At 40.2% G+C, this 19,600-nt stretch overlaps 1 protein-coding gene across 6 annotated transcripts in view; it reads left to right on the forward strand.

Annotated features, from left to right (window-relative positions):
- LOC146333220 (transcription initiation factor TFIID subunit 4) overlaps positions 1-19,600 on the forward strand; it is a 122,000-nt gene that overhangs the window by 62,727 nt on the left and 39,673 nt on the right. For 5 of the 6 annotated variants that reach the window (XM_084720977.1, XM_084720994.1, XM_084721012.1 and 2 more), the window contains one exon: positions 3,041-3,097. In XM_084720977.1, coding sequence (XP_084577103.1) covers positions 3,041-3,097 — 57 coding nt within the window. Of the gene's footprint in view, positions 1-3,040; positions 3,098-4,239; positions 4,845-19,600 lie in introns of those variants that run through there. The other variant, XM_084721030.1, reaches the window with a different exon arrangement.

Consider the following 19,600-nt stretch of genomic DNA (forward strand, 5'->3'; position numbering starts at 1 on the left):
TCATTAAACATTTTCTTAGAGATGTTTATACACCACACATTAGATAACATGTAGAAGAATAAATGTACTGACAATGACTAATATGGTGCAGCTCAGTTAGCATGTGCACATTTTCTAACAGATATTATGACGAAGCAGCCATGAAGAACACTGAATATTACATTTTTAGGTCCATTTATACACAGAGCTAAATATCACGTACCTTGCTCTGCTTACCAACATGTGGGGAAAATACTTAACTCCATGAGCAGATATGTGAAAGTAGAATCTGTAGGCAGGTAGAAATGTGGTAAAAATAAAACAAAGATGCAATGAAACGTAACACTACGTATTTTTCAGGAAGTTGCTATGAATGTAAATGTGTGCACGAGTAACTAACTAACATTATATTTCTATGTCATATAGGGGTGTTACGATTTTTTAAATATTAAATCAAAAATCGATCAAAACTGAGCTTTCGATTCCAGTAATTGAAATAAAAAGCAGAATCTGTGGTTCGCATGCAGCGCGTGTCTAGAGAAAAAGCACAACACTTCAAAGATGACACAAAGTAGCTTACTGACTGTTATATCACACTTGTTAGGATATAGATAGAAGAACCCCTTTGGAACCCTTATTTCTAAGTGCAGTGTTGTATTATGGAGTTTTTCCTTTATTACAGTTTCTAAGTACAGTGCGCTGCTCTGTGCCAAACCTAACAAAGCTTGTCAGCGTTACTAGCCGGTCCTCCTCTCCCCTCTGTTCTCTCCTGTAAGTGGAAAAATCAGGGCAGCTGACAGAGGAGATGTAAAGCATGCCAGTGGCACCGCTGCCCTTTGTAAACAGTCCATCTGTACCAACCCCTCCCACTCCTCCGCCCCTCCGCCAACCACCCACCTCCCTGCCCGCGCGCCCGCCTGCCTCTCTCCTGCTCGAGCGCCCGCTAATTTGACCTCTTGAATAAGAAACCCACTAAAATAATCCCCTCCACCGCCGTCTCCTCTCCTCCTTCCTCCAAAACAAGCCTCCCCTCCTCCTCCTCTATGCCGTCCATTTAAAATATGACTCAAGTCTTGAGGGATGCTCCGGCCGACCGGAGGGCAAACACATTACTCTTAGTTGAGATACCAACCAGTACGTGAACCGCCTGATATATTTAAAGCCAATTAGCAGAGAGGCTAGGAGGAGCAGCTCTCCATCCATAAGGCAGAGGAGATGAGGAGAGGAAGGAGATAGAGGGAGGTAGAGGGTTGAGGCCGGAGTCAGGTGTCCTGCTTTGGAGGGGGGGTCAGGCGCTCACTCTCATTGATTTGGTATTGGAAGGAGAAATTAAATAAAAAATGCTAATAGATATGAATACTCTATGATGTAGAGAGTGTATTGTAAAACATATTAAAGGGGTATTTTATTGTTTTATCCTCGACATTTTCTTTACCTTTTGAAATGTGTCAGTAAAGAAAACAGGGTTTGTGTGTTTTTTACAGTGAAATTGCGAGAACTGAAAATTGCAAAAACAAGCTGCAAATTTTTTTTTTTGTATAATTCATGAAAAATCATTAAAAAGGCAACTTGTTCTAGAGAGAATAAAACCACATTCTTCGTCTTCCAAGTAACCTTACCAAAAATTCTAATAAAATATGCTTAATTTGTAAATGAAGAAGTGCACCTGGGGGGTATTCAAAAAAGAAGAAAATCTTTTTGGAGCTCAAATTCAGCCGAAACAGCAAGCACAAAATTATGAAATATAAAAGTGCACAGAGCATTGATAAATGTCAGTAACAATGCAAACCTTGTGTTTTTTAAGTACTGTGATGAAACAAAAAAACAAAACAGTATTGAATAATAGAAAGAATTAGTCAGTTCATTGAAATGTACATGTATGAAGTTCATGCGGGGGGACTGCTGTGATTGGTGGAACTCGCAGGAAGCTCCAAAGTTGCAGAGGAAAAGTTGTGGTGATCATACAAAATTGCAAGGTTGTGCAGAATTCACAAGGATTTTATCATGATTCCAGTTATCATAGTTCAAAAACTCCTGATACACACACTCACATCATTTCACCAAGTTTTATATTGACATGGCACCATGTCCTTTGCGATATCAGAGTTTTTACCGACGTTAGACAAACCCACGTTGCTGCTGCACTTTTGTCTGAGAGTCTTTTGCTAACTTTGGTCAATGCAGGCATGGCTATCATGATGATCACGGTAAAATGTGAACCTATAAAACTTATCCTAAGGGATTTTGTTGTTTATCATGAAACCAATTATCAATTTATTCCTGGTAATAATCTACATATGGGACTGATGCTCTATAATATTTGCCAAAAGACATATTGAACAATATGGGAAAAAAGTGTTTTTTTCATGGATCTGACCTAATTTTGGTTAATTCAGTAAAAATCAAACTACACAGATTATATCCAGATTCTCAACACAATGGTGCTTGGTGTGTGTGTGTGTGTGTAGTACCATAATTTGCCCGTATTGCCTGCAGTGGTCATCCGTACATGTACATTTGGCTGTGTGGTGAAGGATTCCCAGGGACAAGTACATTCACCCAGATCTTGGCTGCTGATTAAAATAGAAGTGCTGTGTTGTTACGCCAGGGACACACACACACACACATACGCCTGCGCACACACACACACACACACAGGAACGGATAGCCACACTGGCTCGCAGTGACACACACACAGTCACTGCCACTGATACTCACCAACATCCTTTGCCCTGTGTGTGTGTGTGACTGTGTGTGTGTGTGTGTGCTGGCTCGTGCAGAATTTTTAATAACCTCTTTTGATTAGAATCCCCCTCCAGCGGCTTATTTAGGGCTGGATTTGGAGCGGGTTTAAAGGCCACCGCCCCCCGGGGGGCGCTCCATTGCACTTCTCTGAATTCAAATACGATGTCCTTGACACCTCTGTATCCTGTTCCCATTTTGCACTATTTTTGCTGCAGCAGCAACAGATGAGTGGTGAGAGGGGGGGGTGGAGGTGGAGGGGGGTGGGCTCCTTAAACCAGCTGTTAACCTGTGTTTTTTCCCCCCCTTTACTCCACAGAGTCGCTCGAGGCAAGAGGACCCAGAGCAAGCTCGACTGAAACAGAAAGCTAAGGAGGTAAGCTGCTGCGGAGATCATTACCCTTGACATTTCCCCGACTCCGGCGTATTAATTTTTCATGCCTCACTACATATGTAATGCCATTTAAAGTCGGACTTAAAAAAGTTTGAGGAATTATTCGCGTCAATTGATACCCATGTGTGGAAAATGATTTTCTGCGCACTAAAGACGTCTTCTTCTCCCTCCACCCACTTCTTTTTTTTTTTTCTTCATCTATTTCAGCCTCTTCATCTTACACCGGTTTGAATTTTGACTTCGTTGAGCCCCGTGTTTGATAGATGGCCCATCAGGGGAAGGTTATACAGTCATAACAGTAGTTGACTTTCTAGGTTTATTCTCCATTCATCTCTTCATCTCAATCCTTTGTGTTAATGACGTAACATGCAACATTTTCCAAAAAAACAATGTATAGGCTCATGTAAATAGAGTCCCTTTCAGTCATCACTTATGGCCCAATAGAAATGTGTGCGGGTGGCTGTATCTGCAGAGATCCTGTCCTTTGCCTTATTTTTTCATTATTATTCTGTACTCAGGATGCTTAACCACACAAAAATGTCAGTATCAGATGTACTGACAATGAGAATCAACTATCTTTATGGTGCGTTCCTACTGATTCTACCTTACATGATATTTGTCAATGTCATTTTGTTGTAACACAAAACTATACTATCTATCTCTCCTCCTACTCACTACCTTATGGCTTAAAAGAGAGCAAACACACATTTCATTAATCTTTGGAAAAGAGTCAAATTGCACTAGTAGGAGCAACAAAAAAAAAGAAAAACAAGCGAATGGTGAACGAGGCTTTCAGATGTACCAATTCATGCTCTACATTAACTTTTACTGCTACAAAGGAGTAAAAAGAATTATTTGCTTCTCCAAGTAATAGGCCAAGGCACAACACACAGTGTTGCAAATTGGGAAGTGTTTTATTGATGTAGTTCACTTCTGTTGGCAGCACAGTGCTACGTCTTGCTCATTTTAAGTGCAGGTCTTGAGAATGGTAATATTCCCAGTGGACCACAGAAAGTAGACCACCCTTCCTTTAGTGGTTGGTTAATGTTGTTTACGCAAAATGAAATAGTTCTGTCACAGCGGAAGTTTGCGTTTGTTTGTTTTTTTTTCTTTGTTTACTCCAGAAGAAACTTCACTGGGTGCTTTCAGTCCTTGGCTCGCTAACAAGGATCAAGAGGATTCTGTGGAGCTTCCATAGAGAAGTCTGAGCAGGCAGGAGGATAAAACGAGCACCACTCACCTGTTGTTGTTGTTGTTGATGTTGAGTTTAAGGAGCAGACGTGGTGTCTTCTAAGTCACTCGCTTTTAAAAAAAAAGCCTTTTATTCATGTGGGTAAAGTTTACTGAGCACGTATGCACTTTTCTCACTAACACCCTGATTTATACTTTAAGAGTTCTACTGTTTTCCACCTGACAGCTCCCCACTGGAACCACTGTCTGTTAATGTCGGCCACTCAGCCATTTACATTCACTGGTACACTCTCAAAAATAAAGGTTCTGACTAGAACCAGAAAAGGTTATTTCACTTTTCCCCATAGGCAAACCCTTTTTGGTTCCTGGTTCTGTGACCGATTTCACTTATGACCCGCATTGAGAAGAAGGAAAAGCTTACTATGGTGCAAGGGTTTCACCCAGAATCCTCTCTGGGGGTTCCATCCAGAAGTGCTAACAAGAACCTAACCTAGGGGATCTTTTATATTGTAAAGGTTTCATCTAGAACCAGGGGGTTCAACAAAGGACCTTTTTTTTATTCCAAGGGTTTTATCTAGAACCCACCCAGGAGGTTCTACCTAGAACCTTTTTATATTATAGTACCAAGAACCCTTGGTGGAAGACTTCAAGATTCAGATTTCAATAATCCTTGAAGAACTCTTTCTTCCAAAAATGGTTCTTTGGATTAAACAGGTTCTTAGTGGAACCCTTCAATAATCCTTTCTTTAAAAAAAGTTTCTATTGGAACCTCAGCCATTCAGTAAGAACCCTTTTGGAACCCTTATCTCTGAGAGTGTAACAGTAAATGCCTTGCTCAGGGGCAGCTCAGTGTTGTTGTTTGGCCTCAGTATTTAATGTTGAAGATTTTCTTTGTGGTGTTGAACTTGTGACCTTCAAGTGACAAGTGGACGTCTCTTACCTCTGGCTACTGGCAGCACTCTGTCTTTTCTCTGCGTCTCTCCTGGACATTTTCTTTCTAGCAACATTGAGCCCTGCTGCAGTTTAGAACATTCACTCTAGATCTCAGCCTACCCATAAGCCCCACATATGCAAATGAAGCAGCGTAATAGGCAGCGCGATAGGTTTCGCTCCAGGGGCCATGTGATCAAAGTGGATCTCCTCCCTGTTAAGTGGCAGTCCGCTCGTCATCTGGATACGGCCAGATTAGTGCCTCATGAGGAGACGCCGCGTGCACGTATGCACATTTTCATTTTCATCTGGAATTTTAAGAAGGTGGTTTGGAAATTGTTACTTTATGTAATGCTTTCTCCCGAGAGACGAGCAAGACTGTCAACCCCCCCAACTGCCCCCCTCACCTACCCACACACACACGAACATTACACCCCTCTTCCACCCTCCCTCACCTCTTTCTTTTTTTGCTTAATGGCCGTCGTTTCTCAGCCCCCTTGCCTCTCTGGTTTTCATCACCTGAGCTGGCTGTTTGTGTCACCGCAGAGTCTGTCGGCAGCTCACACATCTGTGCAAATTTCATCAGGATAATGAGCCTGAGCTACTCTTCCAGGCGACGGGCAGAGGAGCCAGCCTCTCTTTAAGCCCCTCTCCCTGGTCACGCACACACGCACACGCTCACAAAACAAACCAGCACCACCAAACAATCATCATTTTGGAGAGATGGAATTACAACATGTTATATACTTGAACCAAGTGCCGGCGTGTAAATTGAGCTGGCACATGATTTGTTTTTAAAAAGGCAAGTGAAACTGCTGTTTGAGTCCACTGGCCAGGTATTAACCGACCAGGGTACAAAATTAACTTTTTTGTTCACCAGCCATATGGCTTGTGAATGTTCAGATTTTACCAGCCACTCACTAGATTACCATTGTTTTTTTTTGGCCAATGAATGAAGCAAATCTACCAGCCACTTTCATATTTTACCAGCATTTGAGTGATGGCTGATGTTTATTTTGGTCCCCATAAGCCATGATAAGCAAATGAATGGTCAAGCTCAGGTTGAATGTCACGTCAAGTGAGTTTCATTTTACATAGATCCAAATCACAAATTTCCACGAATGGCTTCACACTCTGTACAGCATGCAACACATCCATCCTTAAACCCTGGATTTAAAGAAATAACTCAAAGGTAGAGACCTCAGGAAGAGCAACAAAAAGGGATCCATCTATCCAGAAACCCGGGTTTTTGTAGGTGGAAGTGTTTTATGTCTGACAAAGTGATATCACTTGCACCCTGTAGATCCACGTAGGCCACATAGCAAGTGCTTGAATGGCTACAGTTAACTTACTACCATTGTTCACTGTCTCTCTCTTTAAGTTTGATAGCACAACAGAATTATTCGTTCTCATCTTTTCACAGTCCATAAATGTTTATATGGTAACTATAAGGGCAGGCTAGTAAAAAATACAAAATAAAAATTTAGATGAAACTTTGCAATCTTAAATGTATTGGATTCCTGAGCCTGTTGTTCTGTCTGTCCATACCCAAACTCAGAGTAACATATCTTGACCGCCACTGGCCATATTTCCATAATTTTGATGTCCATGTTCCTCAAATGATGAATTTTAATGTTTTTTTCATCCCTTAATCTTTCCTTTACCACTACTATCAAGATGATTCAAATGAGGAATTATAAATAAACATGAACTCGTGCACTTATAAAAAGTCCATCCGACAAAATGTGCTGGTGATTAACTGATGACAGTTTCTGTTTTTTTAGTTGCGATATTGTACACAGAGCAAAGCAGCAGCATGACAGGCAGTAAACTTTACAAACAGTCTCGAAGTCACCACAACCAGCAAAACTTAACTGTGATAGAAGTGGAGAAGAATGATAAAAATAAAGGTAGCATTTTGGGTAGGTGATGCAGTGCTATGGCTGACATCACCTGCGTGCTGCGTGATATTTTGCAGGCTTTTACTTTCTTTGACCGCATGGAAATCTGATGTTTGCTCATCACAGATGATGAAGAAAGACATTAAAACATAAGTGTTACTGGCAGAACATAGATTGATGTATGAGTTTAGTGTGGCACTGAATTGAAAGAAGGAATGAATCATCAAATCTTTATACTGAAGACAAATTCAGAGTTGGGTGGAGCCCTATTTGTAAACAAGAAATATCAGAATCTAATGGGCAGATTGCTGTGACATTTATTGAGCACATTCATGCTCCCCAGCAGATGAAACCTTGTGGACAACCCATGAGCTATTTGTCCCACCTTCAGGCCAAAACTACACAAAGAATATCTCACAACTTCACAGGCAAATGAAGTTCCCATGAACTTTGCAGAGCTGATTTATTCTCCCAAGAGAATAACACATTTGGTTTTTAATGATTCCTCATTAAAATGTCCTCTGGACCTCTGTTCTCAGGATAAACTTGACTACGATATTAGACCCAAAATACAAAAATCAATCAACAGTACAGTGTTTTTCCTCCAATAGTTTTATATTGAGGGGATAAGGAACAGTGAAGGCTCTAGGTGTCACTAGCAGGGCTTTCGGATTTTAATCGACTACATTTATGTAGCCATGCCTCTAATTGTGTGTTTGCACCAGCAACCTAACCCACAACCCTGTCACCAGCAGAGCAGCCTGGTCAGATAGACACTGGCAGAGGTTTTGCATGAGGGAGAGGCAGAGCGGTCTATCGCCTCAGTTTCCTCCATTCACCACCATTTGGCCGAAAGGTCAGATGGGCTATTTCAAAAATGCCCCCAGTGAAAATCAATGGGCAAATCGTGGAGCTCAGTTCCTGTTTGTTGTTGTTGTTGGTGGTGGGTCTGTGTGTTCTGTCTGTTCCATCAGTGAGGCAGGAGGCCAGGCAATGCCTAGTCCCTGAGAGTGAGAGAATGAGAGAGGGAAGGAGACAGAGAGACAGAGACAAAGAGACGGAGAGAAAAGGAGACTTGAGGGGGGGGTGGAAAGAGAGGGGAGGCAGAGAGAGATAGAGAGGGAGTTAAGGCCAGTGGAGATACATCACGATGTCAGACACACAGACACACTGCAGCCACAGATTCATCATCGCAACCGCGTCTGCAGGCACAACTGGACACAGGAAACGAGTGAACTGGAGAAGAGGAGTGGAGCAAGGACAGGCAGAGAGAGACGAGGGAAGAGGGGGAAGACAAATTGGCTACTACAGCTGGCCAAAATCTGGCCAAAAGCTCCTGTTAGGGGCTCCTCAGCTGCTAAAGCAAACAATATAATGCCAAGAATGCTGATATTTCCCCTGAATGGTAGAATAGTATTATCAGATAATATAGTTTAGTGTAGTAATAGTATTTTGCACAGCATGTACTCATTTTGACATCAAAGTATGCTGGTAAGGTTCGTCTCTCTAGACAACCCAAAAAGCTGGTCAACACCTGTGTTTAATAGAGTGTTTTCTCTGCGCTTCATCAATCCAGACGTGTCGGCAGTACTGAGAGTAGTCAAGGCATCTGAAGTCGCCACTGTTCTGATTATTTGCTGCCTTCAAAAAGGGTTACGTTTACCATGTTCACATCTTATGGTATACGCAGCCTTTTTGTAAGTCGCTTTGGATAAAGGCGTCTGCTAAATGCATAAATGTAAATGTAATGTAAACGCAGCCTTGTAAGTGAGTTCACAAGTTGTGTAGACAACTTCCCACAAGTTCTCATGTTACATTTGAGAGCAGTATTGTTACACAAAACAGTCAGTTTTGGTCCACGAGTTTTGTAAGAATAATAAGACAGTTTTTCATCAGTTGACTTATTTAATAAGTTAATGTAAGAGTGCTGTTTTAATTGTTTATATGCTCACGATGGATCAGCATTTTGATCCCAAAAGTTGTTCTGATAGACGATTTTACTTAAAATCTTTAAAGTCTTTAAGATTTTTATTAAATTGGGTAGTGTAAAGATCAGTCAGCCACCTACTTTGACTTTCACAATACACATCATTGATTTGCTGATACTGAGCCTCTCTCATCATCCACACACCTGAAACCTTTGTAACGTACGGTCTCTATGGGCTCATCAGAAAACGAGGTAGGTCACGGTGTGGGGACAGGAAATAGAAGGCAAAATTGTCCAAGAAGAGTGAGTCCTGTTAACATTAGTTTCTCTAATTGTTGCAACCTTTCCTGCTGACCAAGTCCTTCTCTCTAGATTTTAAACAGCTTCAACACATTTTCCTGAACTTTTCTGTGGTTTAGACATCCTAAAGTTGCTTTAAATTGAATATTCAGCGTGTAATCCATTCTGTTGGTTATATCCCAGTATCTCCAAAATGGCCGCACATCTAGGTGACTGACTGAACCGTGACGTTGGTGCTCTTTTGTGATGTGAAGGACTTAAGTCTAACAGAGAGAGAAGGCAGCAGCAACTAGTCTGCTGAAAAACAAAAGAAGAATAATTTGTCAATTCATAGAGCCATAGTCATTCCACCTGCTTACACCCAAATATCAAGTGGGGATGATCATGATTGACAGGGGTAATGTCATTGACATTCTCACTGAGCCTTTGTTCCCCCTCCTCACTTTGACCGGCTGCGTGTTCCATTGGCTAGATTGTTAAATGTGGCTTTTCATAGTGTTCATAATATTAGTTATTGCAGCTAAACCCATAACTGTAATTAGAGGAGCAGATTGTGGCAGGATAAAAAAAAAACAGGTGCATGCACAGCAAAAATAATGTTTGTTAGAAGGTTACTGGTTGGGATGGAGGAAGTGCCCAGTTTTACTTAAGTAAAAGTAGCAATACAACAATGTAAAGATACTCAGTTAAATACTACAAGTCCTGCATTCAAAATCTTTCTTAAGTAGAAGTACTGGTACCAAAAGGCAGCCTTAAGAGTGTCAAAGTAAGCACACTTAATGCACAGTGTCCCCATGTAGAGAATTATATTTTTCATTCATTACTGGAATTGTAAAGGTTTTGTAAAGCAATAATAAATATGTGTTCAGAATTTTTTTACACCACAGAAATGTTGTTAACCACCCAACTAAATTTGAATTGTTAAAAAAAAAAGTCATCAAGTAGATAAAATTGTTTGTAAGTCTTGTTTGTAAGTTAGTTCATGGGGCATATATATAATGTCAGTGGACTATGACTCTGGTGTGTCTGCGAACCATATTTCAGGTCTGCCCCAAAAATCCTGAACACAGAAATCGTGAACAACAGTTTAGCAGTTTAACTCAAGAATTCAGTTCTATGTAGTTCTCAGTCTTTTCACGTTTTCAGCAACCATTTTCTAACATGTATAATGTGTGTAGAAGAAAATCTTTGAATTTCCTTCACACAGAATTTAACACTGATTTGTTGACATGCACCCAGCACTTTAAAGATGTCAGTGAGAAGCTAATCTTAATAATTTAGCTACACATTTAGGTAGTCTATTTTATAATGAATGATCATATGTTTTTAACATAAAATGGGAGTTAAAATTACAATATCTCTCTCTAAAATGTAGTGGAAAATAAAAAGAAAGTAGTATAAAATGGAAATACTGAAGTTCAGTAGATGTAAGGAGGGATGTGAATACCTCCACAGTGTCATGATTGTACTGTTTTCTTCAAAGCCCATTGATATGTTGAATAACTTGATGATATGGCAGTGAGTGGAGAACTGACAGTGTGCAAAGCGAAGTGGTGTGACAGATTTTGAACTACATGTTACACTATTGCGGTCTTCAACATTGTATTCTTAAGCTTGGCAGGTCTGAAATCATAAAACATAATAAAACGTGCTCTTTTTCTCGTCTTGGTCTCCCCTACAACAAGACTTCGCTTCTCGCTTTGAGTGTTTCCAGAGGAAACAGAGAGCTGTCCAATAGAAATCTTGGAAGATTTTTGTTATAACAATTTTCCTCAAATATTTTTTTGTCTTCAGGCATCAAAAGATTTTCTTTTGCCAATTTCGACGTACCAGCATTGCTTGAAATGTGTTGAACCTCTACCAAATTAATTCTGCCCTAGCTCAACTCTGAACCGTGCATGGCTCCAATTAAAAGCCTGCAGTTATACATCCTCTCCTCGCTGTACGAACATATACGTCAGAATCGTATTAAACTAATACTCATTTGACATATGCACAAGCATGGTCAGATTTAGCATATTTTGTCTCATTGCTCACATAATAAAGAATCATTCACATGAATATTGTGTATGTTATTTAACCCTCAACCCTCCGCTCAGCGTGGTGCACCAGGCCTTAATGCACACATACGTGTTTCTTCATTGGCCTGGCATCCTCCACAAGTGGCCAGGTCACGGAGAGACCGCAGTCCACCCACACTTAGAGCTCCATCAGCCAGAGCCTCGCGCTTCTCCAGAGAGGAGAGGCTCTTGTGTGTCAGAGGACAATGTAGCAGCCCCTTAGCTTTTATTAGGCCAGTTATATCTGCGAGTTCATAGGCTCTCATCCTCTGGCCCTCCACAAACTGCTCTGCTCAAAGAGGCACTCTCCCCCATTAGGCAGGCCCCAGGGCAAAAGCCTTCTACCCTCCTCCACGTTCGCTCCCTTTCTGCGCTGACTTTCAAAGAGAATTCCTGCTGTTTTGTGTGTCCCAGTTCATAGTTGTTATATTCTTGTCTTCTGGCCTCACAGATACACAATACCTTCATGTGAATAGAGCCGCAGCGTTTGCGGTCAGCTCGTGGGATTGTAAGTAGAAGAACATTATGCTGTTGTTTGCCTTAAGTGGAAAGATCATGTGTTTTTAAACCTGTTTCTTTTTTACAAATTAGGTTGTGCATTAGTTTAGCAGGTGTCTTTTTATTTAATATAATTTTAACTGGATTTTTTTTTTTGAAGGATCGCACAAGGGGATGATGTGGATGATTTAATTATCACATAAGTAAGGTCTGTTTTGTGGGTCCTCAAGATAGTACGCTAACCCTATTTTTATTTGTTGCTTTGTTGTCGGCAGTCTCAACTTCAGTTTTTTTCTTCACCTCGAGACATATTACAAGAAAAAAAGAAGCAGGCTTTAAAAGTACCTTTGGTGTTCCTGTGTGTTTTCGAATATTACAAAGTGCTGTAATGAGAAGGAAAACAACAAAAAGAGGAGATTTTTTTTTGCCTCAGAGGGAGATAGCGACTCGTCTCCTCGCTGTACAAGCCTGTAGGTTCACTTTTCTCTTTGTGCGCCAGAGCACTCCTTGGGACTCGAGCGACAGGGGAATTGGGCATGCTGAGCTACGCTGGTGGCGAGGTGCCAGCCTCCTGTGCCTGGGATATAAGTGAGAGGGAGGCAGGAGGCAGGACACGTTTCAATTAGGCAACAAACACCGCACACGGAGGACGGGAGGGGAGAGAAAAAGCACCTCACCCTCAACCAACTAACTTCTCCCTTCTGACCTCTCCCAAAAACACACTTCCCTGAACCGCTGCGCCCCACCTTTTCTCGTCTTCTCCATTTAAAATCGGAGGTGTCATTTTTGTGGAATTCATCTGGGAAGGACAGTACCGGGGGTCTTTGTGAGGTGATGCTAAGTGTGCCAGCTCGGCCTGCATGTTTCCATTAGATTGTCATGTTGGCTAATTAGAGAGCGGCAGCATGATTCACCTTGTTAATTAGGAGGACTTGCACACCATGTGCCTGGGGGCGGTGTGGGGAAGAGGAGCCCAGCCTCAGAGCCTGCTAGTCGCCTGCTGCCTATGAAGATTCCCCTTCTCATCTACCTTCCTTTCACTCCTCTTTTTTTTGATTTGGAAATGAATAAATCATTGACATCGTCCTCTCTCGGAGTGTGAATATCTGAGTTCTCATCTTTTCCTGGATGCAAATTAGGCGTGATCAATAGAAGGTGACGAGCGGCGAATCTAAATGTTAAAAAAAAAAAAGAGGGAGACAGGGAGAGAGAAGACTGCTAGACGAAGCACGCCAGCATGGAATGAGACAAAGCGAGAGAACATTTAAAGTAGGAAATTTTCCCTTAGATAAGCAGTATTTTTAATGATCACCACTCTCCTCTCGACGCTCCGGTGTAACACCTTCAGAATCTGCTTAACACTGATTTCTGGCTGCTTCATTAAACATTCTTCCTTGGTAAAATGTGCCACGCAAATGTTATTATTTATAAAAATAATACTTACTCCTGAAGTAAAGGCATCACGTCTCATTCAAGACACATTCAATTTATCCATATATTTCACACAGTCTCCCTCTACACGGTTTAATTCCTGCAAATAAGTTGCAGATGAAGAGAAACCGTAGGGTCATGATAGTGACACTCACATAATGACCTTAGCTCCGGGGACGGCTGAGGGCTCTGAATAATTGGTCCTTGGCCCTGGAAACACTTCTGACATACTCAGCTTCAGAGGAAATGAAACACTCCGAGCTAAGACTATTAGCTCATGCATGTATTTTGAATTAATCTCCATAGGTAAAATAAAATAATCACAAACAGATTTACTGAATATTTAGGGAGATTTATGTGTTGAAAAAGATGATGAAACAGAATTTCAAAGCATTTTTTAATACACTTTGAATTTATTATTTGTTATTTAAGAAGATTGATATTGGTACAGAAAATTGGTAATACAAACAAAATCTTCTAAAGGGACAGTTCAACCCAAAAATCAAAAATACATATTTCTTCTCTAGCCTGTAGTGTTGTTTGTCTATCAAGATAATTTTTATGTGAGTTGCTGATATTTGGAGATATGGGCTGTGTCTGGCCTCTCTCCAATATAATGAAACTAGATGGCACTTGACTTGTGGTTCTCAAAAAATGCATTTGAAAAACTCAACAGAAATGTCTCTTTTCCAGGAATCATTGCCCAGTTACTTAAGATAATCCACAGAACTTGTTGTGAGCAGTTTCATGTGGGAACTTTCTAGGATGGAATTTACCAGAACTGCTTTCTTTCTGCTAGAAAGAAACTAGTTCCTACATGAAACTGCCCACGCTCTGTAGATTATCTTGAGTAACCAGGTCATGATTTCTGGGAAGAGACATTATTGTTGAGTTTTTTCAAATGTACTTTTTTGGCACAGCAAGCTGAGTGCCATCTAGTTCCAGTATATTGGAGAGAAGGCAGACATCTCTACGGCCAATATCTTCAAAACTCTTTTTTCAATTTTGAACTGTCCCTTTAAGTGTCTGATAAATACAGTGTCAGTACATAGTGGGACATGTGGCTGGAAAACAACATACTGTACTGAATCTGTCCATATGGCACAACTGTATAATAAATATATTCAACATTGGGTACAATACAGTGCTTTAATTCCATTTAGACATGACAGCTCACAGTGCAGCACTTGAACACCATGCAAACATTAGACACATTTTCATATGTAACTTAAATCTTGGTACATTTTCTCCTGAGAAATGCTGCCATATATAATTATTGAGTTCAGTCAATGAAGTCATACATGTCTTGATCCAGTTTTAACACAAAGATATGCCTACATTAGCAGTTCGAGGCTTAACTCGTCTCTTTGTAGCATCTGAGTGCAGATGGAGAAGTGAAACCTGATTGGTTACTGCAAATGGCCCTTCTCCCTGCAGCAAACTAACTGCCAGGCACTTCACATGAAGAAAGGCCTCAAGATGCAGCTCGCAGATGTTCATGTAATGTCGGCCATGTGGGTGTCAGGTGAATGAGATCCATGGATTACAGACATGCATAAAACTCATACGTAAAATGTCAACACACTCAAGTGAAGCAGTAGGAAATTTCCTCAATAGAGGGTGCACTGTTTTGGATTACCAGCACTTGAAATTGGTCTTTAAAAGACAGAATGATTATTTGTAATTCATATTTTATGAAATCAGGAGAAAATATCCTCCCTTTTATTTGGAAAATTCCACTGGGACTCGTTCATTAGACATTTTTACACACAGATTAGATCTTAACTCATGCGTACACACAAAACTAAGAACTTTTTAGAGCTGAATCCGTGTTATTTTTATATATATCGTTATAACCAATGATAACCAATGTGCACAAATGTTTGTGTTTTATGTCAGGTTCTGATTCATCCAATAGTACATATTACTAGTAATACTAAATAATATGAAACCTTGACTAGAGTCTGCAGCTAATATCAGCATGCTAATATATTCACAACAACAATACTAACATGCTGATGCTTAGCAGGTATAATTTTTTACCATGTTAACATTTGATAATTAGCACAAAACACAAAGCAAAGTTGAGGCTGATGGGAATATTTTGTAAGTTTTTGGTCATCAAGTACTGGACAAATTAAAACCTTGACCTGATGGTGGCGCTACATTGAAAAGTTAGAATGACATGGAGGCATATGCAGAGCATCATATGTGGACGTTGGCTTCTTGTGCCACTGAGTGGTTCTCATAGGAATGAAACTCGTACTATATGAATGTTCATGAAAATCCATCCAACAATTGTTGAGATATTTCGGTCTGGAAGAAAATTGTGGCCCAACCGACAGACCAACAGCCATTTCTAGATCCACGCCACTAGCATGGATAAAACTAGTAGAATATTAAACATCCCTCAGAGTTACTAGTTTCTGTTTTGGTTTGATTTATAGTTTAATAAAAGATGGTTTAAATCCTAAACATTTTCTCTTTCTGCATCTGCATGGCTGTGGGGGCCTGCGTGATGTAAATTTTTTCATCTGTTCATGCCCATGCCATGACAGCACCATTATAAACATGTCTGCCTATGCCCACACCCACTATATCATTAACAGAATCATTGTTTTTGTCTTTATACATTATAGTTTCGGGTGCATGCCATAAAATCGTTTACCTTTATTTTGCTATAGATAGAGAAGTGACAGTGAATGAGGGGAGATGACATGTAAAGGCAAGTGTCTTACACCATTAGGCCAAGTAATTTTGACTGTCACCTGACATTGATAGATGGTTGGTTTCTGGGTGTAAATCAAGCCACTCATTACTATCTTTCACATGTGAAATTTTGAGTTGAATGCCAGTCACATCCTACAAACCTTTCTATTAAGCTTCTACACTGCTCACACTGAATATCATTATTAAATATCACTGTGCTAGTGTTAATGCAAACTACACTAGTAAAGTTAGTTACTTTAATAAGACTTTAATAAGAATTTTGGTCTCACTATTCTAGTATAGTACATTTTCATTGCAGTATTATGTATCAACACATTTTGATGTATTATTTTTACATCTACCTATACACTATTACACAAATATTGATTGTTTAAAATACCAAAGTGCAAAGGGACCATCTTTAGTACATTGACTGCACTTTCTTGTAGGGGTATAAATCATGAGTTTCATGATATGATATTTGGTTGATTCTGTGGACAATGATACAACATTTTAACCTGACACGCCAGATCTTTTGTTTCAAAGAACCATCTGGGAACATAGAAACATTTGGAAAAGGACAGGCACTTTTGAGAAAACCTCTGGCAGGGGATTGGATGAACCATCTGTCATGTCTAACATGGGCTAACTTCAACCAGTCACATCAACTCACGGAGCCAAAGCCAGTCGCAAGAAGAGCAAAAAAAATTTTAGCGATAAAACCCTTCAGTGATGATCTTTGCCCTACTTTCAATGAAGAAATATAACTGATGCTAACCTCTAACCTCTTCAGGAGGTGCCATTGTTTACAGAAGAAGCTTTCACTCCTTTCTTCTCTGCTTTTGGCCATAAAAAAACACAATTTAAGTAACTGTAAATCCATATAAATAATTACAAGGTAACAGACCCCATACCAGGCTGGTTCGTCATGTTTCCTGAGTATTTAATCTTGTAACGACACTGCATATATTCCCACACTGCTGATTTATTCCTGATGTTCTTCCTATCTTTTTGTTGGCTGCCTGCCATTCTCTGCCTGGCACTAACACTGTTTGAATGTTTAGGAAGGAGATAGACTTAGACAGAAACAGTGACACAGACTTGCCATGGGAATTTCAAAATAAAGGCGTATCTTAAACATGATGTACCAATTGATTTTCTTTTAAGTTTGCATCAATGAGATTCGATCCTTGATCATTAAGTTGATACATAGATCCAGATTGATGGATCGTTACACCCCTACTTTCTAGTAATAGCATTGACAATACCCAGGTTTTCTACCATGTCCGAAAATAATTTTGAATATTTTTAGTCATTCATTTAGATGTAGCTCAATTCTTTTCAACATACACACTCCACTCCACACTTCCATGATTACCTATATCTCAGGCTAGCAGTCCAAAAGTTAGAGCCCTGATAAGAGCCACCCTTCTTTAAAGTCTATGCTTTCTACCAAGGCTCTTTGGGGAAAAAGAAGGCATTTACCAAAAGTGGCATATGTTATGTCTATATACCGAGAAGCTCCCTGCTGTGTCCTGTTGGACCGGAGCTTTCTAGGGGGAGGGTATGAGACAGACCAGCTCAAAACCCATGGTCTGGCTTTTATTCTGCAGTCTTTGCAGGGCAGACAGCCCTTTAGCTTCCTTCACAGCCGCGTAGCTGCTCCGTGACGTCAAGCAGAGCGTGTTCTGCTCTACCAAGGACATCTGTCTGTAAGCGTCTGGGGGGCCGCGAGCAGCCCCTCAGGCCAGGAGGAGGGAGGGAGGGAGGATGGAGAGAAAAGCCTTTGTTAAAAACAGCAGAGATGGAGAACGGCAGGTTGGCCATCATGGCTCCTGCAGCTCACCCCCCTCTTCACTCCAAGCGTATCAGAGCGCTCGAAGGTTCTTGCCGTGTTTTGGACATTTTTGCGTCATAATGGAACATACAGCTCTCTCTTCTGTGTTGTTATTTCGTATTTAGTTCTTGATGGACATTTTTACCAATCTATTATGGGTGCAGAGCTTGAGGTTAGACAAGTTGTGGAAAACAGTTAACTGAAAAATCAACAGTAAGACAGACAAATAAATGCTATTATTTTCAGTTGCACACATTCTGCCCACTTCAAGGAATCAAGGTCATTTATAATCATTACACAACACAGGGTAGTAAAACAAAATTAGAGTTGTATTTCCTTCATGCTACACACCAAATACAATATATATATAGACAGTTAATTAAATTCATAATGGAATAGAATAAAGGTTAAAACAGTGACATAAAACTATATATATATATATATATATTTATTACATTAATCTCCCAGGAAATAATTCTGCAGTGCATTTTTTAAATTTTCGTGAGGTTGAATGGAAACAGCAGTAACAAGATGGTGATCGTAATATGGTCGAAATCTTCATATTAAAAGTTCGACATCTGGGAAACCTTGTCCATCAACTTTGACTATATTTGAGCACAAAGCATCATCGTTGTAAACACTGGGTCCTCCTCCCCGTGGTTTTGCTGGAGTCTTGTGTGTTGTGTCCTGTCAGCTCGGAGTATAGTCAGTCTCTGGTCTTAAGTCCCAGGTGTAGCATGGCTCTTGTCCCCGCTAACTTCCTCCCCTCCTGGAATGGTCTGTGGTGGAGCGTCCAGCTGATCTGATTGCATGTTTGAAAGACGCCATGTGCATTGATCGCCTCAAGGTCTGCTGCTCTTTAATCCAAACCCTGCACTTAATTCTTCCTGTGTCTGCAAGTGTATTTCTGTTGTAGGTTATACATGTTTCAGCAATAAAGCCAAAACAGAAGAGATTCAAAGAGAAAAGTAGCGAAATTTAAGGAGCAACCAGCCACATTATCTACATGTGTAGCTGTTGCCATTGCATGTTTCCTTATTTATTCAATTAAATGTATTTGTAGCAATGTAAATAACAGTAAAATCAAAACATGCATGGACCACTGATTTTTTCTTACAGGCAGTCAAATGTGTAGCATGTTGTTAAAAAAGGATTAGATTTCCTTCAAACTACCTCTATCTGCATTAACACATAGATAAATACTGAATTAATGAAAACCCCACATTGACAATGCAGTGAACATAATTCACATTTGCAAAAGAGCCTGAATCAGTTCAGAAAACAAGGCAATAACAAACATGAACAATGAAAAACATTCCTAATGTTATTTAGCTTTCATTTTGCTCAGCTCCACCTTTCAGTTTGTTCGCTTCAGCTGTACTGATTCAGCTGCTGTGTTTTCGACTGGCAAACCTAGCTGCTGATAAATATTAACTTCCACTGCCCTCAAACTAGAGGTCTTAGTCTTATTTGAATATGATTTTGGACGAATCTTCCAGGACATAACCCCATGACACGAATAATCTGATGAATACATGTAATGTGATATCCAGAGCCTAGATTTTTCAAGCATCATAGCAGGAAAAGACTGTATTTTGGGGATGGGTAGTTGGTAATTTCATGTTATATTTTTTGCTATGGTCATAAAACATTGAATAATGTTATTTATTCTCAAAGGAGAGCTTTTAGTTCTTGCAGTGA

The sequence above is a fragment of the Lutjanus erythropterus genome, chromosome 1 (assembly GCF_056507025.1).
Source record: "Lutjanus erythropterus isolate fLutEry1 chromosome 1, fLutEry1.hap2, whole genome shotgun sequence".
Classification (NCBI taxonomy): domain Eukaryota; kingdom Metazoa; phylum Chordata; class Actinopteri; order Lutjaniformes; family Lutjanidae; genus Lutjanus; species Lutjanus erythropterus.